At 51.0% G+C, this 26,461-nt stretch overlaps 1 protein-coding gene across 3 annotated transcripts in view; it reads right to left on the bottom strand.

Annotated features, from left to right (window-relative positions):
• The window catches only part of LOC135263208 (histone-lysine N-methyltransferase 2A-like), a 46,995-nt gene extending 20,872 nt beyond the window's left edge, over positions 1-26,123 (bottom strand). For 2 of the 3 annotated variants that reach the window (XM_064350931.1, XM_064350934.1), the window contains exons 1-10: positions 25,367-26,123; positions 8,994-9,066; positions 5,360-8,745; positions 4,129-4,306; positions 3,273-3,507; positions 2,959-3,023; positions 2,323-2,841; positions 1,253-1,320; positions 625-864; positions 165-311 (exon numbers count right to left, since the gene is read on the bottom strand). In XM_064350931.1, coding sequence (XP_064207001.1) covers positions 165-311; positions 625-864; positions 1,253-1,320; positions 2,323-2,841; positions 2,959-3,023; positions 3,273-3,507; positions 4,129-4,306; positions 5,360-8,745; positions 8,994-9,066; positions 25,367-25,612 — 5,157 coding nt within the window. In that variant the 5' untranslated portion in view covers positions 25,613-26,123. The remainder of the gene's footprint in view (positions 1-164; positions 312-624; positions 865-1,252; positions 1,321-2,322; positions 2,842-2,958; positions 3,024-3,272; positions 3,508-4,128; positions 4,307-5,359; positions 8,746-8,993; positions 9,067-25,366) is intronic. The other variant, XM_064350933.1, reaches the window with a different exon arrangement.
• Positions 26,124-26,461: the final 338 nt, after the last annotated feature.

Here is a 26,461-nt window from a genome sequence, read left to right as displayed (position 1 = left end):
AGATTTTAATCTTGTTTGAAAAGCTCTGGACTACAACTCCCATCAGCTCCTTTTCAAAACATTCTCTAGTGTTCCAGCTTTCGAATGACCCCAACGCCCCCACATGCACCAGTCTTCCGAAGGGCCAGGCAGTTCCTAAAAAATGAGGAAGGGGCGTGCCTTACCTTGCTGTTCTGATGCTGCCGGCCACACACATGGCAGTAACGGCAGCGCCGGCAACACCAGTTCTCCCACTGCTCCTGCAGGGGGCGCTCTGTCTCCTCAAGGCAGAAAAGATGGAAGGGTTCGCAGCACACCTGGCAGAATACAAACTGGGGGGGGGGGGAGAAGGCAGGGGTTAAGGGTCAAGGGTCAAACCAGCTAAAAACACATTTGAAATTTATTATTTTTTTTTTTATTGCATTTTTCAAAATGGACCAATTTCTCAAGAGGCAAAACTGGCAGTTACAAACTGGGTAGAGGAAGAAAGGGAGATTGTTAAAAAAACTGTTTGCGCTGCTCTTTGAAATGTTGTTGGCATTCTACATACGAGTTTAATAACCTGTGAGACAGCAGCTGGTCAGGAACGTGGACCACTGCCCTTAAACGTTCTGTAAGCCATACGCAAACGACGACGGTGCCCACCTCCACCTGGCCGCTGCTCGCGCAGAGGAAGCAGATGACGCGCGGGGTGATTGGCACAGAGGTCAGGACGCTGAGCCCGCCCATCTCCCACACGTTCCCAATGTCATGGTCCTCTTTGAAGTCCACTCTGATCCGATGCACTCCGTCAAAGGGGGCCTTCTGCTTTCCGTTCCCTCCACTAGAGGGAGTGCTGAGCAAGTTTAAAGTACTGCTCTCTGTTCTGGATGGAGCCGACTTTTCCTGAGAGCAGAGACAGAGGGAGATTGAGAGAAGCAATCGGAAGATCAAACAAAGAGAGAGATAGAAGAGAACCAGCAGGAGGCAGGGAGATTTAAGAGTGAAAGAAAGAGGGAAGAGAAAAGTAGAGGGCAAGAGAGATAGAGTAATGGGAGGAAAAAGTACAGCGAGAAGGAGGAAAAAGGAGAGGGGAAAGAAATGAGACATGAGAGACACAGAGACAGCGAGAAAGATGATGAAACAAACTGAAATAACGACAGGAATGGAGAGAAGATAGAAACAGGACTCCCAGTCTGACAGAGGAGAGAGAGCTCATTACTCTCCAGTGTTGAAAGCAGACTGCCCTGAGCGGGAGGTGGAGACACTGGGAGGCCAGTGCTATGGGGCTTACCTTGTCTTTGGGTTTCTGTTTAGGGGCCAGCGCACACCGAGTCGGTTTCTTCTGTTTGGCTTCGATGGCTGAAAGACCACACACCCACAAACATGAACATAAACATAAACACAGAAGAACACACACACCCACAACCTTGAACATAAACACAAACACACAAGAACACACACACCCACAAACATGAACATAAACATACACAGAAGAACACACACACCCACAATCTTGAACATAAACACAAACACACAAGAACACACACCCACAAACATGAACATAAACATAAACACAGAAGAACACACACACCCACAACCTTGAACATAAACACAAACACACAAGAACACACACACCCACAAACATGAACATAAACACAAACACACAAGAACACACACACACACCCACCCACCCACAAACATGAACATAAACATACAAGAACACAAACACAAGAACACACACACCCACAAACCTGAACATAAACATAAACACACAAGAACACAAACACCCACAAACATGAACATAAACACAAACACACAAGAACACACACACCCACAAACATGAACATAAACAAACGCACACACACACACCCACAAACATGAACATAAACACACAAGAACACACACACAAAAACAAACAAAAAAAAGCATGAACACCCACAAATATACAAAAAACACAGATGCACCCACACACAAATACACCCACCTACAAATGCACACACCCACAAACACACATACCCATACAAAACACACAAACACAAACAAACATCATCACCATGACTGCAGTTAAGCTCACTGTATTTAGGGATACTAACTGAAGCCCAAGACCCCACCTAGCCCAAACCGGGATGGCAGGCATGCCATCCTGCCAAGTTACGCCTTGGCGGGGCGGCATGCCCCATACCTACACAGCACCAAGAGTTTGGTTTTAAATATACTTCAGAGTGGGTAAACAAAAGCCTGATATTGATATCTGATTGATTTCTGATTGTGTAAAGCAGTCCAGAGTACCTCAGCCTTTGAATGTATAATTTAAGTGGCCAGTGGCAGCAGTCTAGCCAGGTGGGACAGGCAAGCTCTCACCTGTCACTGTCCCGGGCGTGGCCGTGCCCTTCTGCTGGGACTTCGTCTTGGACTCAGTGGGGGGGTGGGTCGTGACCGCTTCCTTTTTTGCAGGTGCTAGGCTCTGCTGGGGCTGCTGCAGCTGGCTGGCAGGCTGGGCTGGGGAAGGGGTGGGGTGGGGTGAAGAGGAGGAGGGCGGGGCAGTCTGCTGCACTTTGCGCTCTTTTCGAGATGCGGTGGCTGGGGATGCCTGAGGCTGCTTGGACTCCTGCCCTGGGGCTGAGCTAGGGGCTTGAGGGGGGTCCTTTGGGGAGGGGCTGGGTGTCGGGGGACGCGGCGGCTGCTGCTGCTGTGGCTGCTGCTGCGGTTTCTGCTTCTCCTCGTTGTGCTTCGGAGGCGGGGTTTCACTCTTCTTGCGAGCAGGCTCGTCCCTCTGAGGGGGCGGGGCTAGCTTTGGGTCGCTCTCTGAGGGCTGGCTCTTGGCCGACTGATGCGCCTCCTTTTTTTCTGCCATTCGCTTCTTCTTGTCTTTCTTACCTGCTTGAAAGATGACAGCGGACAAAGGACAAAGCAGAAGTCAAGCTCAACTCCACCCTTACCCCAGCTGAAGGATTAAAAATGGTGTGGCATATGCGTGCGGTCAGAGAAACACCTCACCTTTTGCGTGTTTCTGCAGAAATGCCTTTGAGGGCATCCACTGCAAGTTCTGGCACTTCCTCACCCTGAGGGAGCAAAAAGAAGACAGACCATCATTCTTCATGTGTCCACCGTAAATGCTGCAGTTAAAGGTCTAACTGAAATTCTGCAGTTCACAGCAAACAAAATTCTGCAGACCACTCTCTAAATAGAACCCCCTGGTCTATTTGAATATTCCAACCAGTACATGCATTTTAATACTTCAGAGAAGTTTGAGGAGGGAAATTCTCGACAGAAATAAAACCAGGGCACAGAGGCAGTCTGTTCTCACTCACTTGCAGCACTGCTTCTTGATATTGCGCCCACCAAATTTGGGCTTGTCCAGGCAGTTGGTGCACACGCCGCAGTCCTCGGGGACCTGGCAGCCGGGGCACTGCCCACAGCGGCGAGACCGTCGCCCCTTCCTGGCCGGGGGCTCCTGCAGCGTCCGGTGTCGCGTGATAGGCTTGATGGGCTTGATGGGCGGGGCAGAGGGCTCCGCCTCCTCAGAACCCGCCACGGACGACTTGTCTGTGTTGAGAAAGGAGGACGCGTTCACACTGACAAGCTGTTTGCTAAACGTCCCGTGCAGAGAGCGTGAGTCTTCACAACCACATAATGGAGTCCCTGCATGGATCAGTCATAAGATGTTGCTCACCAAAGCAAAATTTGATTGCGGCATCAAATCAACGATAACCTGATTGCACGATCCACTTTGAGGTTCATGATGTCTCACTCCCACAATCGCTACACTGTTTTGTATAAGGTCAAGAGATGTTCAGGCAATGCTGGGTCAGTAATGTAAGAGTAACATTCAGGCAATGGTTCAGTAATGTAAGAGTAACATTCAGGCAATGGTTCAGTACTGTAAGAGTAACATTCAGGCAATGGTTCAGTACTGTAAGAGTAACATTCACATAACAGGTCAGTAATTTCAGAGGAATACTCAGGTAACGTTAGGCCAGTAATGTAAGCGGAATGCTAAGTGGAATGCTCAGGTAATGTTAGGTTAGTAATGCAAGTGGAATGCTACAAGTAATCTTAGGTCAGTAAGGAAGGTTCAGATAACGTTGGGCCAAGTATGTAAGAGTGAAGCTTAGGTAACGCTGGCTGAGTAATGCATGAGTCACGCTCTCGCTCGCTCTCCCTCACCGTCGTTCCCCATGGAAGACAGGATCTTCTCCCTCTCCTCCCAGGGCAAGGCACTGAGGGTGGGCATGTCGTCGGGGAAAACGGCCCGGTTGCGCCCCAAGGCCACGGCGGCCCGGCGGCACACGTGCTTGATGCGTGGGCCTCTGGCCACGCCCTCTGCACCACCGCTCTCCTGGCCCTGCCCCCGCCATAAAAAAAACACACCTGACGTTCAGAACACCTCTTCTGCGCCCACCAAACATCTCCACACATCTCCACCGCGCTATTTAACTGGGAATGGCTCTCAGGGGGCAAGCTATATCACAACCTGGGTGTTCAACAAATGCAGATGTCGAAACAACAGTACTAACGCACAGAGGTTTATAAGCACATTATTAAACCATCAACAGTCAGTTCCTCTCCTTCTCTGCCAGGCCAGGTTTTACAAGATGTGGGTCAGGGCACTGGTATGCATAAGCAGTGTTACTTGGAGGGGGGAAAAAAAAACGCAAGTGTGAAAAACAAATGTGTTTCTTTCAATATCCTGTAAAACAGCTCATTCCAGGACTATCGTGTTTCAGTTTCACAGAGCTAGACCTTTCAGAATGGTCCTTTTTCCATATGACTGCGCGACACGCAGGCCAAGGCCAACCCCCCCGAGCTGACTCAGAGGGGCGGGGCCTGCTGCCTGGAAATGGCCACACACTGAAGAATGATGGTTTTCCAGTAAATCTGCTCCCATCGGCACTATGGCCACTTACCTAAACTTATGACCCAGACACCCACATAATTACAACTTAAAGGCACTTCCTCCAATTCGATTTAAAATCTGCACGTTTTACATTTGCGACAGTGTGCAGTGCATTCCGTAAATATTTGGACAGTGACAATTCTGGCTCTGACCTCCAGCACGCTGGATGTGAAACGAAACGATGAATATGAGGATAAAGTGGAGAGTGACAGCTTTGATTTGAAGACCTTTACATCCATATTGATATGCCGATATGTGTTGTAGTAATTTTACAGCACCCAAAGTAACTGGACAAATGAACATAGTCTTAAATAAAGTGGTCATAAATAGTACTTTGTCGCAAACCCTTTTAATTCGAAAAGGACTGCCTGAAGCCTGCAACCCATAGACATGACCAGACACTGGGTATATTTACACAATACACACACACACTTATATTTATATATGTTCCCATAAAGGGAAGCGATCCCACATCCTTCTGCTGAAAAGGGCTGTGCTAACCTGCGCTTTGGGCTGCTCTGCGCTCTTCTGGTACTTGTTCTTCTCGATCTTGAAGAGCTGGTCTTTGGCCTTCTTGAGCAGCCCCGCCACGCGCTTGTCGGCCACCTGCTGCTTCTCGGCCTGGGCCAGCATGGAGGTCAGCGAGGTGACGGAGGGAGGCTTCCGCGGGGCGCCGTCCTGCCTGGACTGGGGGGCCAGGCCTCCCGCCCGCTCCTTCTCCCGCTCCTTCTCCCTGTCCGCGGCCTCCGCCTCCTGGCCCCTGTCCGCCAGCCGACCCTTTTTGTGGTGGCGGCCTTTGGGCGCGGCGCCGGTGGCGGCTGCCTGGAGGGCAGTCCCGTCCACAGTGGGCGGCGTAGGGGTGACCTCTGCACCCGAGTCCACGGGCAGGGACTTCTTGCGGCCAGGATGCTTTTTAGGGGCGACGGGCGCCAGGGAGCCCTCGCCCTCCTTCCCGTCCGCGGCGAAGAGTCCAGGTGCGGTTCCGGAGGCGCACTCCAGGGCGGCGCCCTTCCCCCTCCGTTCCCGCTCTTTCCGGCCCTCCTTCTTGTTTTCCTTTTCGCGCTCTTTCACTCTTTCCGGCTCCCTGTCCCTCTCCCTGGGAGCGGCGTCCCTGGAGGCCGAGGAGGACCGCTCCCTCCCTCCCCCGGCGCCGAAGAGAGGGAAGAGCGGGGAGGAGGAAGAGGAGGAGTCCCCGCCCACGCCCAGGCCGGTGGCGGCCCTTCTGGCGGTGCCGCTGGGCTGGTAGGAGTCCACCGGGCCCTCCGGCGGGAAGCCCAGAGACCCAGGCGGGAAGGTGCTGAAGGTGGGGGGAGTTAAGGCACTGACTGCCACGCCCGCCAGCGGGCTGGAGCCGGCGGAGGCGTGGGCCGACAGGGGGGAGAGTTCGGAGGGGGCCTTGCCCGCCTGGCTGCTCCGGGTGGTCATGGAGTGAGAGGGGGACCTGGGCTGGCCCCTGGGGGGCCCCAGCACCCGGTGCCTCCTGCCGCTGCGCCGCCCCGTCCGGACCCCCGCCGCGGCCGCCGAGCGCAGGGAGGAGGCGGAGCCCGCGCCGGCCGCCGGCGACGCCATGGTGACGGACTCGAAGATGCGGGAGTGCGCCTCGCTGGGGGTGAACTGGGGCGCGCGGAGCAGGGGGCTGCGCTTGTGGAGGGGCGTCTCGAAGCGGGACGAGGGCAGGCGGTGCGAGCCGGAGTGGGGGTGCGAGGGGTGGTGCAGGGGCGAGAACAGCCTGGTGCCCGCCGAGGACCCGCCGGTCGGGGCGGGGAACCCCGCCGAGGCGCCCCCCCCTCCCGCCCCCGCCCCGGCGCTCGGGGGCAGCAGCCCCACGTCCTCGGCGGTCAGCGGGGGCGGCCGGAAGTTGTCGAAGACGGGCTTGCGGATCAGGCCCTCCTTGGCGTACTTGGCGGAAGAGAAGTAGCGCTGCTCGGAGCGGGACGCGGAGGTCCAGCGGAAGGTGGGCTCCCGCAGGATGGAGGGGCGCTTCTCCTGCAGGGGCGAGAGCACGGGGGCGGGGATGAAGGGGGCGATGGGGTGGGACGGGATGAGCCAGGCCGAGTGCGGGTGGTGCTCGCTGATGGCCGAGGCCGAGGACGGGGCGGGCTGCGGGGGGGCCAGGAGGGGCGGGGGAGGGGGGGACGAGGAGGAGGAGGCGGTGGAAGAGGCCGGCTGGGACCCCGGCCGGGAGGACGGCGGCAGCAGCACCCCCGGACCGATGACGGACTTCTTCCTGCCGTCGGCCGGCCCCGCCCCGCCGTGGCCCCGCCTCCCTCGCCTGCCCCGCTCCACCAGCAGCGCGGCGTGCTCGGGCTCGGACGGGGGGGACGGGGGCCGCGAGGCGCGCAGCAGCCCCTCCTCCTGCTCGCCCGGGGACGAGGGCGAGGCGTCGGGCTCGTCGGAGGCGGCCTGCGTGCGCTCCGAGGCCTGCGAGTCGCAGGAGGAGTCCAGGCTGGGGCTGGAGGAGCGCGAGGAGTCCCCGGAGGAGAGCTGGGAGGAGTGCTGGGAGGGCGCGCTGGAGCCGCAGGAGGCCGCGCTGCTGCTGAAGCGCCCGTTGCTGGTGCTGTTGTTGCAGCTGCCGCCGTGCAGCAGGCCCGCCGCCGGGGGGCCGCCACCGGCCGCGGGAGGGGGCAGGGGGGGGCTGCCCGGGGGGGCCGTGGGCCCCGCGGAGACGGGCGCCCCGAGGGGGGCAGGCGCGGAGGGGGCCGAGGGGGCGGCGGAGGCCTGGGAGGCCGCGGCGGAGGGGGGCGCCTCCAGCCGGGGCATTTTGAGGTGGGGAGGGGGCGCCCCGAAACTGGCCTCGTCCTCGATGAAGCGCTTGGGGGTCTTTATGATTCGCAGGGAGACCGTGCTCACCACCGGCATGATGAACTGCCGGATGTTCTTCAGCTGCGTCCGCCTCCTCCGCCGCCCGCCCGCCTCCCCGGCGGCCCCGCCCTGCCCCGCCGCCCCGCCCGCCGCCGACGCCCCTTCTTTCTCCAGCAGCTTCTTCTGCGCCCCCTTCTTGGCGCGCTGCAGCAGCTGCTTGGCGATGGTAGCGTCGGTGCGCTTGGAGGGCGGGACCACGCGCACCGGCTTGATGCGCCGCGGGCTCTGCCGCACCCCCACCGGCCTGCTGGGCCGGACGGAGGCGGGCTCGGGCAGGGTGGCGGGCGGGGCCAGCTGAGGGTCCGAGGCGGCGACCGCGTCCGCGGCCAGCGATGCCGCGGCCTGGAGCGGCGGGGCGGGGCCGGGGTCTCTGTCCCGCCGCAGCCTGAAGGCCTTCTGCTTGGCTTCTGCGATGGGGGGCGGGGCTACCGAGGAGGCGGAGCCCTGACTGGCGGCAGCGGCGGCGGCGGCGGCAGCAGCGGCCTCCGCTTTGAGCCGCTCCACCGAAGGGGGGCGGCCCCTCCTCCGCCGCTGCCCCGCGGGGCCCGGGACCCCCTTCCTCACGCCGGCGGCCGCCGCCACCGCCGCTTTCAGCTGCGACTTGAGCTTGACGGAGCGCAGGCGCTTGGCTTTGGAGATGGCGGAGACGCGGCCCGCTCTGGGCTCCCGGGGAAGCTTGGCCCAGCCCTGCGGCGGCTGCTGCTGCTGCACGGACCCCAGGGGCGTCCGCCGCGACGCCTTCCGGCCCTTCTCCTCCTCGCCGGGCCCCGGCCCGGGCCCCTGGGCCCCGTCCTTGCCCTCGGCCCCCGCCTGGCTCCGCTGCCCGGCCGACGCCGGGGGGCGGCCTCTCCTCTTGTCCCCGGACCCCGGGGGCCTCCCGGGGGGCCGCTTGACTTTCTCCGGGGGCCGGCCCCCACCCTCGGGTTTGCCATAGGTGGAGGTGGCGGGGGGTGCGGAGGGGGATCTCTGTGCGGTCAGCGCCCTGGGGGGGCGGCCCCGGGGCTTCTTCTCCTGTGCAGACTTGGCTGGAAAAAAGGAAACAGAAACATGTCGACGTATTGCTTTCCAAGCGCAGTTAAGCTATCAAATGCACAAAAGGAAAGTGCTTAAAACGCCTCCCGCTCCCAGCTCCCAGTCCCCGACGTGCACTTTCAGAAGCTGCTGCCTTTATAAAAGTTTATAAAAGCTCAAGCAGACGGCATCTGTAATCAATCCGCAAAACGAGCAGCCTGGTGGGTTTCCGAGTCCAAAGCGCTGAGGCGGAGCTGCGTACCTGCGGTGGGCCTGGTGGCGCTCTGTGATCTTCTGTTTCCGCTCTGCGTTCGGAATCCACAAAATGGCTCCTCCTACGGCAACAGAAAACAGGGGAAAGACACCGGGATGGAACATCAGCGCTGCGTTAAAAATACTGGGCCCAAGCCACGCGAACCGCTGACCCAGAGGGAAAATTAAAGGACCGCACAGAAAGCGTCTGAGAATCTGGGCCTTTCATTCCCCCCCCCCCCCGCCCCCCCTTTTTTGGGCCGTTTGACAGCGGTTGCAGATGGGGTACGGTTTCCCGAGCAACGGTGAGTCACCTCATTGCCAGAAAACGCTCCGTCAGAAAGGGGGGGGCGGGGGGCTAAACCCCCTGCGGTGGTCTGCGGGAGATTGGCCTCGCGCGTAACCCTCTGACTCACTCACATCTGACATAATCTGGGGGGCTGTGGCGAAGATCTGGCCGCTCGCGCGACTCACCACTGTCGTAGGACCCCGCGGTCGCAGGGGCTATTGTTCCCGTCATCTTTCTCGCGGTTTTAAACGACCGCCGAGCCGCCCCCTCGCCCTCGCCCTCGCCGCAGGACCCCGGCGCCCGCGTCTCAATCACCTGACCTACCGCCCCCGACGAGATGGCGGTAAAGTGCTAAGGATGGTCGTAAAGGAGTTTTTTTTGAGGACAGTTTTCAGGGAAGATTAGTTCTGGACGGCTGGCAACTCATTCGTCTGCCTGCCGCATGCAGGATGCAGTTAACCTCGGCCGGTGGTTTGGTCAGGCGTCACTTCTGTGCAATCCTTTCGTTCACTCATGGAGGCAGTTCTCCCTCACCCGGGCATCGGACTGTGTATGCACTCAAAGTTGAAAACGCAAACTTCATCGCTGAAGACCGCTTGCGAACTACAAGCTGTGCACTAAAAAGTCATAGCTGTCATCGTGCAAACCATTCCAGTGTGCGCAGCAAGTCTCAAAAAAGTCTAGGTCACAAAACCACAGTGGCGTGTTAACTGGCGTTAAACGCCACTAAAATGGGACAGCACCGCCGTGTTCTACATACACGGCCATATTCTACATGTGTCACCACTTGTGACACAATTTCCCATGCTGGCATATGTTTGGCATGTGCAGTATCATGGTTTCTTTCATTTTTCATCAACTGTGTATCCTCTATATCCACTTCCCTTTTGTGAAATGCCCAGTGGAATCCACTGGACCGCCCTGTCACTGTACCACCCAATATTACTACAGGAGAGCACAAGTAAGATCTCTGAAACTCATGTAGCCAGCTGGATGCCAGCCCACCCGCTTGCATGGGGAGATGCTAACGCAGGATAAGGAAAGGAACACCCTACCCACTAAAACCCTTCCACCCTGAGGAATGCATTGGCTAGTCGCGCATTTAACCTTGGCTCTCCACAGTCAGTGGAACGTTCCGGATGAGATTACACACGGCACTGCTGGTCAATGGACCAAAGACAAGCCCTCAGCAGAATGAGGCCCCGGTAGCTTGATTTCCCATCACAGCATCACCGCAATGTTCCTGTGTTCTGGCCTCCAGTGCATCTTTTCTGCATAAAGGGCAAACAGCCAACTTCAGCAATTAAGTGGGGACAGGCAACATGATTTTCGTCATATGTGAAATTTAGCTAGCCTCCATAAGTTGCAGCTGTCTGAGTTTGCTCATAAGACATGTATCGCTAAGCTGTAACAGTGCTGCTGGCTAAAGCCATTTTCTACTGAGGACGTTATAATGTTCGTGTATATATAAACATTCTTAACATTGTTCATATGCTAATATCAAATATAATTGATATAACAACTCCAGTAGTATTCCGATACTTGAAACCATGCTGTCTTTAAACCATTCATGTTCAAAAGCGCAGCATATCATGGGTAGCTATGAAGCACGTTCAACACAACAATCAACCGAGACTCGGTGATATCATGATTAGCAGTAGTTACACAAATGACGGATTAAAACAATTGCAAGGTGTGTTTACAACTACTGTTCAACACATTACTCAGAACTGACCGAAGACAGATAGTAGAGAGAAGCCAATCTGAATGGAAAGCTGGCGGGCCATCACAAAGCAAGCTAGCAGCTCGACGCTTAACGCCGCTCGTGAGAAGCCCGGAGGTCTCGCACAAAGCAGAAAGCAAACCCCCCCCCGTCCAGTCTGCCTTCATGAGCTCGCCCACGGCCTGACGAGACCCCGCTCACTCAGAGACCCCGCCGAGGTCCTCGCTACAGTCGTCGGAGGACCCCGTGCAGCTCCGTTCCGCCCAGGTGGAGGGCTTTCGGCCGTGTTCGATCGCCCTTGCCCTCGTGTCTGCAGTGCGTGCATCGAGTGGGCTTCTCAGTGCTCAAGGAGTTTAAGATTGCCACCCTCCACCAGACACACTTTCTTCACAGCCTTCAGTTACGAGCACTAGCACAAGGGTCAGCAAAAGAACCGGTCAATGTTATTATTACTTATTTCTGTTCATTCGTCGTCTCCCGTGCTTACGATTTCACTTAAACTTAGAATAAGTTTTTAAAAAAAAAAACAAGTTTCTTCACAATTCCCCACTGAGATCGCTTTTTTGTTTTTCCTTTTTCTATATTCTGAGTAGAAGAACTTGACACACTTGAATCAATGAGAACTGATATTTTTGAATAAAAATATTACCAAATAAAACGCTCTCATCTGTGTACGTATGAATTCAACGGCTTTCATTCTATCAATGCAATCAGTCACATGTCATTGGTTTCTGTATCCTTTGACTAAGCTGAACAAAGCAAGATCCCAAAGATAAGGATGTTGTTGATAAGGCTTCCTGTTTAAAACCAAAAAAGAAAAGAAAATTTTCTACCGCGGTACAATGAAAAAAAATCATGAGACATTACACAAATTGGAAAATGGACTAAATACAACATTGTATGCACTAAGATGGACTAATTTGTGTTCATCCACCAAGAGCAAACAAATTGACCTTAAAAATAATATGCCCTTGCAGCACCTCTTTTCAGACCCAGTTGGAGCAGATGCTCAGGATGCGACAGCAACACTGACATCACACAGCCGAGCAACAGCTGCTGGAGGATTGAAGGGCAGGGGACAGACGAGGTGGGGGGAACAGGGGGGGATTTTGGGGTAACCTTCTTGGGAGCTCACATCTTTCACTCACTTCTCACATTAACCAAATTTAAAGAAAAAACTGTAAGCAACTGGCTGAACCCCACTGTGAAGATCAAAGGCAGCTCACTCCTGTGGCCTGTAACCACCAGCTCAGGCTGATTAAAGCTAACAAAAGGCTTCAGACGCGCGCAGGCCCCCAAAGAGTCACACGCGGTCCTCCCCTCCCCTCCTCCACCAAAGAGTTTTACAAACACACAGCCAGCCTTCTGGCTGTGCCTTCTGTTGCATAGAAGGGGTGAGCTTAGCGCTAGCCACAGAAAGGAAACACATGGCTAGATGCTAGAATTATGTGCTCAGCGTCTGTGGGCCGATGCATTGTTCTGGGAGAGAACAGTCCCTGTGGCCAACCAATAAACCTTGGATGTGTCATTTGAACGTACACACGATGGCCGTCTGTTTCCACAAGCAAACGGTTTGCCACTTTTACACCATTTCAACGGGCTACTAAAACAACCTTCCCACGACTCGTTTTAGCCCACTCAATTACGAGATTAACCCCCGTGGCAAGATTCTCACCACTAAACACATTAACTACCACTCCACCACAGTCCTACCCCTCTTATAGCAAACTAGCTTCCACTGAGCAATGACAGTACCCCTCAAATCAGGCTACTGTCCACTCAACCGCTATTCTAACCCCCATGACAAATTTCACAATGAGCTCCATAATGTTTGTACTCCACAATTTTAGATTTGTAACCAAACAATCCACATGGTTAAAGTTGATATTCCCAGGGTCAATTTAAGGGTATTTTTATACACTTTGGTTTCACCATGTAGAAATTACAATTTCAAGTGCCCCATTTCAGGACACTACAATGTGTGGGACCTATTAATGTTATGTAAATCAAAGTAGTCACATTACATCCTTGGGATGTAATGACTGCTTGAAGTCTGTGACCACAGACATCACCAGGTGCTGAGTATCTTCTCAAGTGATGCTCTGCTAGGCCTGTACTGCAGACATTTTAAACTCCTGCTTGTTTTGGGGGCTAGTTGCCTTAAGTTTCCTCTTCAGCATAAGAAACCCAAGTGCAATTTGGATTCAGACTGGGTGAATAAATTGCCCAGTCAAGAATTTTCCAGTTTTTGGCTTTGAAATACACCTTTGTTGCTTTAGCAGTATGTCTGCGATCAGTCACACTGTACGATGAAGTGCCGTCCAATGAATTTAGAGGCATCTGGCTGAACCTGAGCAGATAAGATGCTTCTGTACACTTCAGAATTAATTCTGCTGCTACTATCAGTAGTTACATCACCAATGAAGACAAGTGAGCCAGTATCTGTGTCAGCCACACATGTCCAAACGATAACACCCCCCACCACCATTTCACACAGATATGGGGGGACGGGTGCTTTGGATCTTGGGCTGTTTCTTTTGGCCTCCACACTAATTCTTGCCATCACTATGGCAGAATTGAATCTGAGTCTTATCTCTCCACAAGATCTTTTTCCAGAACTTTGCTGGCTCTTTTAGGTACTTTTTAGCAAACTGACCAGGACACCCTGTTTTTACAGCTAACTAGTGGTTTGCACCTTGCAGTATAGCCTCTGTAGTTCTGCTTGTGAAAACTTCTGATTGTCACTGACAGATCCACGCCTACCTCCTGAAGAGTGTTTCCCAGCTGCCAAGACAAGTGTTTGGAGGGTTTTATTCATTATGGTGACAATTCTTCAATCTTCCACTGTAGAAGTCTTCCTCAGTCTACTGGGCTCTTTGCCATTACTGAGCTTAACAGGGCTCTCTTTCTTCTTAATGATGCTCGAAACAGTTAATTTTGGTAAGCCTAAGGTTTGACCTAAGTCTCTGACTGTTTATTTTTAAATACTTTTCATTTCATAATGGCTTCCTTGACTTTCATTGGCACACAACTCTAGACCTCATGTTGACAAACACCAATAACAGACTCCAAAGGCAATCAGAAACCACAGAATTAGGTCAAAATAATGACAGCTCTCTTATACCTGCACTAAGGAAGAAACTGAACACACCTGACTAATCAGAAACACATGCGAAGCCATTAGACCCAAGAAATATGGAGCTGACTGCACCTTACACTTTACCACAGTATTTCCCCATATTGAACTACCTTCCACACAACCGCTGCACTAACCCCCGTGCCACACTACTTTGCAACCACTTCACTAACGGCGATACAAAACTACCTTCCATTAAACCACTGTACGAACCTGCATATTAAACTACCCTCAAACCAGTATACTATAAGCCACATGCTGCACTACCACACCATCTAAACCCCCACATCAAATAAACTACCATGCACCACCCCTTAGCCCACATCACAGCAAATCTGACCCACAACAATTCCTACGGCTGCTGAAGATCAGACTCCAAATACAAGTGAATGCGCACACCCACATATGAACGCAGGCCAAACCCAAGTCTCAGGCTCTTAAATTAGGCTCCCCACAACAGACCCTCCTCAGCTGCCCAAGAGGCACCAGCAAACCCCAGAAGCACAGGCGCACAGGTGCTGGCCAGACCTCCAAACCAATCAGCGTCTCACATTAAAGTAATTCAAGCACAGAGCGGAAGAGAGACCACAACTCCACAGATCTGTGTCTAAAGGCATTTTATTCAGGGGTGAAGGCGGGGTAGAGGTGGCAGTCTAGGTTGCATCTGTCCTGAGTGCCGATATGTGGCTCACCAGTGGAAGGCGTCCCGTTCTCCTCCCTTCGTCTTGTGGAAAAAGACCGCTGCTGATTTGATTAATTCACTGCAGCTCGCTGTCCTCCTACAGGTATTTCATTTCCACCTCAGGTGCATTCGCCGCTCGCTGCCAAATTCAATCTGTCATGGTACTAAAAATACCCACCTTCGAAAAATGAAAAGAAAAAAAAAAACCATGCAAGTAAACTTGCCTTCAGTATAAGTTAAAAGAAAATTAAAATAAATACAGCTGTTCGGGCCTAGTTTGCAAAGCTCCATTCCTGTCTCACTTCATTCACCTGCTTTGATAAACGCTGAGCTCGCTGGAATAAACACTGGCGTCAGATTTTCTGAGCTTTGTGTGTCATACAGATGCACTCCAGGGATGGGAGGCTTAAGATTACAGCGAGTACTCCGCCTGAAACCAAACAACCAGGTACTGTACTGAAAAATAAAATCAAAACATTATTTAAAACCCAGACATAAAACCATCTCTGACATATCTGGTTCCATCTCCCCCATTTACAGAAGAGCACCATGGAATGTTCCGGGACAGCATACTATATGCAGGGTGATTAATCTGATACAAGTTGACTAACCACAGTCCTGAACAAGCCAAACTTTTGAGTGGCTTCCTCCTGAGAACTGATGATGCTGAAGCCAATCATCAAGCACTTGAGCAGTGCTAATCAGTGCGCGACTCCCACCCGGCTAATGAGAGCCTCCTCCATGCTCCGGGCTTCCCGCAGCGTGCTGGGGCTGAATCCTCTGCCCCCCGAGGCCAAATGTGGACACACAAACATAAATTTGATAATGATAAATCCCCAAATCTGATTTAATGCACTGTGCATCATGTGCAAAGTGGTGAAGGCTCAAGATTTACACTATCACTGCACTACAAGCAGTTTCTACTCTGACATGCAGAATTAATAACACACCCCCCACCTCCTCTCTCTCTCTCTCTCTCTCTCTCTCTCTCTCTCTCTCCACACACACACACACACACACACACACACACACACACACACACAGACACACGCACACATGCATACCACTTGCACACACACAGCAGAAGGCTCGGTTCAAAGTCTTGTATGCGGCTGTCATGTTTCACTCCCAGTTGAGACTAAACACTGGTAGCTGACCAGTGTCTTCGCCTCCACGGTACAGACTTCCAGGGCAGGGCAGTGAGGAGGAGTTCTCAAGCCCTTTTGTAGCCACTGCCATTTCAAACACGCAGCTGGGGTAAGGTGCCCACCCACAGCACAAACTATGGGAGGGACAGCAGGGAAAGGACGTAAAAGCAAATGAAATCTTAGCGCTCTGCGCGCTCCACAGCGCCGTGTGGCTTCTGACCGCAGCTGCCCTGCATTCCAGCGGGCTGGAGCGCCGCGGCGACCAGCGGAGCTTCAGCTGGCGGTAACTGGAACCATGCTACTCTTCAGGAGTGAAGGAAGAGCGAGACACAGACGGACCCCCGTCCAGCCACGCCCCTTTCCGCAGACACTCCAGCCCTGCCCTGCCCAACCTATTCCTCTCCTTAACCTAGGCCCACCCACTGCACAACCACAAGCCCTGTCCATCTATGGCCCTGCCCCTCACACTCCCCTACCTCACCCTGATCTCAGTACAGTGAGAAGGCAGAACCAAGGAAACAGGCCTCAGTGCAGTGGCGGCTAACCCTGCCCACGCCCGGCACAGCACAGCTTGGCTCAGCTCACGCTCCCTATGTGTAGTTCTTCCCCACAAGTGATGCAAGTCACTGTTCTCTTCTCTGCTGTAGAACAAATGTTACCCATATGAATGTGAGGGGGGGAAAAGAAGCACTCATCTTCACATTTAAAAAAATGTCCAATAACCGACATCTTTAATAACTCTAACAATTTCAAAAGAACGATAGCTGTGTAACAAGTATGGACAGCACAGAACTCATTGGTTCTCCCCTGGCACTGTGACAGGGCGGTGGGCCAGAACCCGTGTAAAAGGCCTGGGCACTCAATGCGTCAGATCCACAGGCTCTCAGCTGCCCATCGCGAGCAGGCCAACCCGGACACTGAAGTTAACACAATGACCTCACGCCAGCACCAGCGCCGCCCCTTCACTGCTTAACAGCGGCGGGGCTGCATTTCTTACAAACAGATTAAAGAGGAGGGAGGGAAGGAGAAGGGGGTGTGGGAGAGTGTGAGAGAGTGAGTGAGAGAAAGAGAGAGAGAGAGAGAGAGAGAGAGAGAGAGAGGCCTTTGTTGCATGTGCAGCGACAGGCTGGCAGCTTGTCCTTTTATTCCAGATTCAACTGCTTCATGATTTATTTATAGCTGCCTCCAACAGCTGCCCAAAAGTAGTGCAGGTATGACAGCTACACTACATACTTTATACTGAACAAACAAGCAGTACAATACACACACAGGGCTAAAACACCAACACACATGGTAGGTATAAACCAACCAACACACACACACACACAGGGTCACTCCGTGTGGAGAACACACAACCCTGCGCACGTGTGTGAAGATGCACGCGCACACAGACACACCCACACACATGCCTGTGAAGTCACTGCCTTTGGAGTGTGAGACCAGAAGGCAAGCCCCTCAAGAACACCGATGGGGAGATCAAACAGGCCCCTTCACGTAAGATCAACAGCCTGCAAACAAATGTTACTATGAATGCAAATGTGTGGCATCTACACACACTACATACGTGCATGCGCGCACGCGCACACGCACACACGCACGCGTACACAAACACACAGACACACACAGTCACAAGGGCATTCACACACACACAGCTCTAAGAGCAGGCTGAACACTAGTTTGGCACCCCCAGCACCGAGTCAACCACACGCAAGGTCCCGCTGGTGCGGAGAGCACAGCAGCAAGTTCAAACAAGTCTTTGCATGAATTCCGAAAAACCTAGATGCATTTTTCACTGTGCACTGCCAGATCCTCGTTCTGAAGGAGAATCAAGATGCACCTCCAGCACCCAACAGCTGGCACACACTGCCCTTGATGTCCCATTTCAGATGTGAGTCCAGGCCCACAGGCAGATCCTCTCCCTCTCGCATTCTGGGGTGATGGACAAGCAGGAGATCTAGGGCTACCGTAGATTTAGCTCTCCAGCCATTCTGAGATGCTCTGGATCACAGAGATCCATCTAGAGTGGATAAAGATCTTTTTTTTTTTGGGGGGGGGGGGGGAGATAGCACTGACCCACTGAGCACCATTTGGAATGAGAGAGATCTATTCCAAGCCAAAGTGAATAAGAGAAACCCAGCCAGCACCGTTCTGGTATGAGTGACCCAGCCTGAAACCCACCTGGATATGAGACCTTCAGAACCGCTGCAGTTCTGCTGGGCCCGTTACATTATTACAGACTGTGATGTTCCAATCACACACAACTTCGGCCTTCAAGCCTGAAATGAAGTTCCTTGTTGTGGTGTCACAGGGTATTATGTTACCTATTTCACTAATACCATCACTTAGGGAGATACAGTGCAAGAACAATGGCTCTTTTGAGGCTACCAGCACACGTTCATCCTCCTCTAAGTAGAATACTTACGTTCCCCAGGTCTCTCATGCCAAATAGCTCTACTTCAATAAGACTTCCAGGTTTAAATATTGCGTAATAAGTTACTTTCATCTGCTACCCATTAAGGGCTATAGGGCACTGGCTTCCCGTTTTTGTATGCCTACTGAACAGAACTGAATTCGACAATGGCAAACCTTAAATCCATCCGAATGAGAAGAGCTGATGCATGGGGGAAACAGTTCAAATCTATTCCTCTTCTTTCTCCTTCGGTCCGGGAGAGGGGGCGGGCCGACTCATTTGCACACCTGACCCGCCCCTTGAAGCAGCGGCTGGCGGGGAATGGGACCTCGTGACCCCACAAGCCGAGCCAAATTCACCGGTTATAAACATGACTGGAGGTGGACATTCCTGGAGCCGGAGGGCCGACGGCAGGGAGGAGAAAATAAGAGCAGGGGAACTCTCACAATAAAGGCTAACGCTGTCTAACGCAGCCCGAGAAGGTACTCAACTCAAAACCGAGGACTGTACTTCCGCATGGCCCGTGCAGGCGTGAAACCGACCGTTAGCCTTCCCCACAAGACGCTTCGACTACAAAGTGGAGCGAGCAGCAGGTCCGTTAAACGTTCAGCCAGGCCCCGCTGTCATTGTGCAGCATTCTAAATCTCGCCAGATTCCCCGCGCTTGACATTCAGCGGAAAGGCTTCTCCGAGACTCTGCGGCTGAAAGGGAAAGCCGTGGATTAAGGCAGGGGCTTTCAGCACGACTCATCTCTCTTCGCACCAAAGTCATAATTGCAGGGGGAATTCCAGGACCCGTGCTGTTACTTTAAACCGCTGGAAGGCTACGGTCGAGATGACATGAAGTGCTGTCCCTTGCGTGTCCGAGAACAGGCATCCAATAAGGGGCAGCCCAGTGACACGTTGCTACTAATCCTTATTTCATTCAAATAATCCTGAAACATTAAATGTTCTATGGCTTCAGAAGACATAGATGCATAGATGTATGCAGGGACGTGATTCTCCCTATGACTGAAATGCTAACATATCTCCCCCCGAATGCTCATTCTGACTAATCGGTGTTTCTATTATCTACCCACACCACTTAAGGGTGCTTGTTTTAGCATGGTTTGCATGTCTGTGTGAATGACACACATTAACCCTTCGCTACCATTCACAGGATTCATTTGAAGAGGTGCATGACATGTATTCTAGAACTTCAGTGCATGAATTCTCATAATAAACTCTCCACTCCAGCTTGGTGCCTGGCAGGAGAGATGCTGGACTGTGGTGAGATGGTGTCAGTGAAAAACATGTTTCACACATTCTCGCACAACCAGGAAAAGGCAAAGGAGAAACAGAAGTTAGCAACCATCTCCCACACACACACACACACACAATAAACACACACATCTATGCATGCTATTACATATTCACTGTTAATCATTGATCACTCACTTGACTAATAATAAACTACAACTGATGGCTTCCTCATTTTACAGAACACATCACTGTTTTGCAGAACTATAGCAGTGCCCTTCCTTCTCCCTTATCTCCTCCTTCTCCCATCCTTTTCCACTGCTCACTAAAGGGGCCTTTGTGCCCAGCTTGATTCTGTGTCCTATCTTTCACTCCTACAAGCCTTAACAGGAAGGTGAAGAGCACAAGAGATAACAGATTCAGCTGGCCACTGAAGAAGACAAAGACTTATTCTTCCACACGTAATGTGATGTTTTATTTTAAATATACAAATCACACAAGGGACGAGGCTTAATTGCCTAGAAACGTGACATGTAACCAAGCAGTGCAATTTCGACCAATGGCAACTGGATAGTCGTGATTCAAAACCCACGGATGAGATACCTGCTCTTTCTGCCCCTCCTGCTGGTGGAAACCATTATCCCGAGCAGGGCAGAGGAGAGCAGCACCCGTGGCATCAACCAGTGGCACGGCCCTCGATTCACGAGAACGCCACGCAGGGGTCATTCTTTCCCGTAATTTCAATCAGGGTGAGGTCATCCATACCGAGCGATGATGTCACCATCTCTATCAAACGCAGGGCCTTCCGAGAGGAGGAAACGCCAGTCAGTGGGATCACGGGAAGTACAACCCCCCCTCCGGGAAGATCCCTTTCCCGCCTTGCCACGTTGAGCGTGTTGCTATGGTGATCTTGCTCCGCTCACTCGCCGGGTGCCAAAATCCTCAGCCACTACAAGCAAATGGCAAATGTGGCCCTCGGGGACTTGTGTTTGATGCCCGCTCCCACACACGCATCACACCGCACCACCTGTGGCTCAGAGCATTCAAATTCCATTCCACTCCCCAGGCTTACACCGAAAAATATGCGCCTCCGCTTTGAGCCAGAAAGTTTATGCAAGGGTGCTACCCAATTTACAGAACATTCATGCCTGTAGCACAGCAAGCAGGGGGACGGAGAGCGATGCAACCGTGCTAAAAGTGGTGGTGATAGCAAAGTACACTGATTAACGGGGGGGAGGGGAATCATTTAGGTTCAAGACCTCTGTGCACTGCTTAATAAACGGGTAGGTGTCAGACTGTCAGAGCATGAAGTCGTTCTCCGACAACAGCCACCATTGTAAGTGATGTTTATTGAGTTTTTTCCCCCCACACAGAACGTGTCAGGTTCTGTGGAGACGTCATCAATCCATGTTTACCCATGTACATTGGCTACTGACCAGCGCTTTACCCATTCGTAATCAATCTTGGAGGGCATTGTCACTTGATGTCAGATAACAGCCCCCACACTGTTGCCCAGCTCAGTGGTCATCACACTGAAGGATTCTCCCATTTAAAACCGGTGTGGTGTCTCACCCCAACTTCAACAGTTGACCTGCTATTATGACTCACCTTCACCAGCTGAATAATCAATACCCATGTTAAAAAGTCCTGTGGTGTACAGCAGGCTGAACACAAAGCCACAGCAACTTGTACCAGAAAGCAAATCTGCATGCTAGACACACCCACACTGGTTTAATATTAATGAAGTCAGCTGTTGGGAGTGCCATCTCTGCGCCAGCCTCATGTTTCCAAACACAGAATCTGAACTCTTACTGCAAACTTGAGCAACTTTTTGCCTTAGATTATTATTAACAAGAGGCTATGTATTATTATTATCATTATTACTATTATTAAATTCACTTAAGACTTTAGGAAAACATAATGAGTACCAAACTCCCAAAAGCTCTAATGCGAGACACAACAGCTGAGGTTCTAAGCCATGCAAGAGAGCACCACAGCACAGGTGAAGCTGTAGTACAGAGTGTGTGTGTACAACTCTGTGAGAGAGAGCAAGAGAGAGAGCGAGAGAGAGAGAGCGAGAGAGAAAGAGAGAGAGAGAGAGAGAGAGAGAAAAGAATAAAGCCACGGGACAGGCGGGTGTGTAACTAATTCTCCTCCCAACGCAGACCCCCGGGGGAGTGGGGTCCCCTCCTCACCCTTTGATATCCATGCCTGTGTGCGTTCAGACGCCTGCTCTTCCTGAAAGCAGACACAAAGCTTCCCGCTAAGATCCACATGCCGTCTGGGGGAGAAGGGGGGGTGGGGGGTGGATTGCGGAGTGGGAGGGGCTGGGGGCTCCCCCTTCTGCATAAATAAGGCTAGCACCTGCTGGACCGCTTCCCTTTTATTTGCCATAGCATTTATGGAAAAAGAAGAAGAAGAATCAGTGTAGCAAAGTGCTAATTGTTGTGCGATTTATTCAGCTGTCAGTTGATTGGGGCCTTTTCCACATGAGTAGGTGGGGATATTTTCTAACATAAAGAGAAATACTTAGTAGTTTTTTTTTTCATCATGCATAATGGCCTGATCTGAACCTCTACTCCCACTCCCTGGCCTTGCACTGCTGTAGATATGGGCTACCCTCATTGTCCAATTAAGCTGGCAAACCCATTCAGCAGAGCTTTTTCACACTGGGGAGACCTACAGTACTGTTACTGTAATCTCACAGAAACTTGGGAGGTAACAGGTTTTCAGGGGCTGTGGACTGCTTATCAGTCCGACTGCAGTCTGACCAAGCTTGTGAAGAGTATTCTCACTTTAGAGCCATCTGCAATAACTTTACAGAAGGTTTTCTGGCTTCTAAAATGAAGCAACCAAATACTCAAATGCATAGTTTGCCAGGCATTACTCATCAACCCATTTGGCCTCAATCTCTCCCTCTCTATATACTTTAGAACTATCTTAAGGCAGAAAATGTAATAAATTGGCATCAAAGCAGGTTTTAAAAAATGTCTCAGCGCAAGTTCAACTGAAACACTTACCCATTTAACCCTTCCATTCCTGCTGCTAAACTCAAACAACTAGCCTAAATACGAAAACAAATAAATGGAGCAGCCTCAAGTGCTTTGGTTCCGAGGGGACCTGCTCTACCCATTAATATGTTCTGTCTAAACATGTTTGTGTCGCACACTCGCCCATAAAGCTACCCAGTGAGCAGGTCACCAGAAGCCAAAATGGTCCTTCCCTGGCAAAGCACATTGCCTCAGAATTCAGCATCTGCAAGTTCTACAGGCTGCCAGCTCTACTGTGGAATTTGGATTGATGGCCTCTGTGAACAGAGCATGTGCATCCATGATTGTTATTTCCTATAATTAAATCTGTGGTGTTTCTTCAAAGACAGACAGAGAAAAGTGTTTCTGCCAAGCCCTCTCCCTCACCCTTGGGAGTAGCTAAATGACACATCACCACTATACATAACCTCCGCACTTCCACCACAGTTCACCTGGCTGCAAACTGAACGTCACCCGGCCCATCTGCTGTGCTCAGAGGAGGTGGCAAGTGACTCAACAGCACAACCCGCTGGTCAGTGTGAGGCACTGCACTTTTCACCTAAGCTTTACCATCTTAAAAAAAGGAATGAAAAACATTTTTGGAAATATGTTATGACAATGACAATATATGACAATGCATAAAATGAACCGCACCATGTTTCATTAAAAACTAAAATACAAGACTTCCAATATTCATATTTTTCCTACAAGCAGTAATCAGTGTTCCAGGGAAATGCATTTATTTGTATTTATATGAGCTACTCCTACATCTGACTGGAATTTTATGTCAATATCTCTATACATACAATTCAAAGACGGTAGGCATCATCTCTCACAATAACTGCATTATAAATATGCATTAGCTACTTTCCCTGTAAGCAATCCTCGCTTCCTTGAGCATCTCTGGTCAAACAGACTACTGAATAGATGCGAGGGCATGCCTCTAATCTGATTAACCCGGTGCTGTATATTAATTAGTCACTGAAAACACGGGACGACAAATGTTCCCATCCAATTTAAGGCACATTTTTGCGCCTCTGCAGTCAACACAAAATCCAAAACAATTCGTAAATTATACATCTTCTCCCGTATTAAGTAAAAAAGTTGGTTTACAGTCCACATCTGCATTGGTCCATGACTATTTTCTTTAACTCAGGGGGATGGTTTGCTTTTTTAATTCAATGACGCCAGTAACAAAAACAGACAGCATCGTGCTCGCGATTTACTCTGCCTTGTACGCGTGCTTAAGAACAGTAGCTACAGTATTATGAAACGGAGAGACGAATGTACCCTCCCCGCCCCCTTTCGAGCTTGTCATAAGATGCGCTGTTATTATAGCAAAAGCTGTAGCGTATTACTTCGTTTTAACAGTCCATATTGCATAGATTAAACCTAAACTATTAATTTCAGTGCATATCCTAACCTATGCAATTCGATGAAACCACGTTTTCGAATTAATTTTGGAACTACGCACTCTATTATGAAGAGAAAAAAAATGTCCACCTCCAATTTCACAGGCGTTAGTACCGTACTACGCAGACAGCTCGTGAAGCAGAGGGAAGTAGGCGTGCTGCGCTAAAACAGGGAGTGTAGCATGGGGTACACGAGTCGTCCTGCTACCCAGCGAAAATGTGATTGATATTTTCAATGCTAACTAGCTAGCAAGATACCCTTAAATCACAGAATAATATAAATAATGTTAATCGGTTGAAGAAAGACGCAAAACGTATACCTCAACCCGCTTCTCCACAAATACAGCTGGATACTCGGGGAGCAAAAAGATAACAAAACCACTATCTCGCGTTTCGTATATTTTAAGTACAAAGCATCTGATATAGCTAGCTAGCTAAATTGCTGGCTACGTACATAGCTTGCAAGCTTGATGGCTACACAACCAGCTAACAAGCAACTATTCACTAATTTCATTTAGCCAGTCATGCTCAATTGTTTTAATTGTGTGAGAAATTGAAAATAACATTTTTCCCCTATTTCATTTGTTTCATTGTACCACGGAAAGTGGCCATAGGCTTGAATTACTGCGCGAGTCCGACGGTGACATGGTTTGTTTTCAATCAGTCACCAATGCTGCTGCTGGGGACGAGCTCACTGCGAAAACTGGCGACACGCAGTTACAAATAGAAAATAGCAACATCATTCCTAGCTCACCGAGAAAATTGGAATCAGTATAACGTTGAGTCACCTCGACAGTACCTTTTCAAAGTATTTTTATATTTTTGCGACCCTTTCCTCGCTAGCTTGCTACTAACATTATAGCTAGCTGCAAAATGTGGAACGCTGATGCACCCTACCAGTCAGTAGTTAGCGCGCTACATCTCAATAAGCTAGCAAGCAAACTAGCTTGCTAGTAAGCTACCTTGTGCAAGCACTAAAACTTCTGTTGTACATGTTTAATAACCATCAGTGCAATTTGGTGCCAGCTATAATAATTGTTCATTAACAGGACTTTCTATAATAACTTCTAAATAGCCGGAATTTAGACATTTTGCACAAAGAATAGCTAACTAGCTACGTCCCAGCATGAATCACGGTGAAAAAATAGTGGCAAGTGAGGTACACAGATAAGAACTATAACTGTCTATGTATGACCAGCCACTCGACTAAAGTTGGCTGGACATCTCAAATGACTGCTAGTCAGTGTTTATAGTGAAACGCAGTTAAGCCAGCTATAAGTCGCCCATCCTGCCACTGTCTCTTTTGGTCATCTTACCTCCCCGCTGCTAGAGCCACTTTCCTCCCCAAAAACATCCCGAAATTTCTGCAGGTTGTTGCCGATGGCAGCCGAGACTTGCAACGCAGCATCAAAGCCCGGCCCAAGGCCGTATGTGTTCGGGTGGGATCCGGTGCCAGTTCGGAGAGAGGCAGTGACCCGTATCCGGCCCGCTCTTCTCCCGCTGCCCGCGTTGTTGATCCCACCGGGCCGAGCGGGGAACCGCCACCGACAGCTGTGCGCCATTTTACACTGTGCTTGCCTGCCCTGAGATCAGAGTGCTGAGGGGGCGCGGCCCTAAACCTGTATTTTCAACAAACAACAATTAGCCACTCACAGCTAAGTTACGATGTATTCATGTTGCGGGGCTGGGAATACATAGAACCCGGATACAGCATTTTGTACAATATCATCATCCAGATCGTATGAGTTATTTCTAACCCAGAGTCCGGGGCTGGACCCAGGATTAATGCTAAACGATTAGCTACAAATACAAGCACCAAGAAGACCACATTCCAAACTTGCTACCAGGGAGACAAGACAGAAGGGAAAACGTGGAGGACTTCAGTGGTGTGCGGAAATGGAAAATGACTCATTGTCGCTTTCTTGCTGTGTAGCCTTATAGCCAGACAGCTAACTTAACAATATCATTAAACCGAAACCCGTTCACTGGCTAGCCAACAAAATAGAAAATATATGGCCCCATGTAGTATAAATAGCCAGCCAAGTATCATTCTACGACTTCACAGTTTTTATCTTATATAGGAAGCGTCTGTGTGTTTGTGTTCCGTAGTTGTATGACCCGGTGGTAGTCTACGTTACTTGCTGCAGTTTATTTCAGTATATTCTTCAGCTATCTGAATGTGCAGGTGTACACTGCCCATATGACTGTAGTTGTATTTCTGCATCACAAATGATACACCCCCCCCTCCCTCTCCCTCTCCCTCTCTCAAAGGGAATTATTTCTCCAAGCGCTATGCAGCTCTGAGCTTTGCTTTTAATCTAAAACTGCTGCTTATTTATTGTGGTCATGTATTACACACATCCCATTATTGGGAATACTCGGTACCTCTACAATGTCGTTTTTTTTGCAGT

The sequence above is a fragment of the Anguilla rostrata genome, chromosome 9 (genome assembly GCF_018555375.3).
Source record: "Anguilla rostrata isolate EN2019 chromosome 9, ASM1855537v3, whole genome shotgun sequence".
In the NCBI taxonomy this organism is placed as follows: Eukaryota; Metazoa; Chordata; class Actinopteri; order Anguilliformes; family Anguillidae; genus Anguilla; species Anguilla rostrata.
Note: the sequence above shows the minus strand (reverse complement) of the source record. Positions and strands in the feature narration are given on the sequence as shown.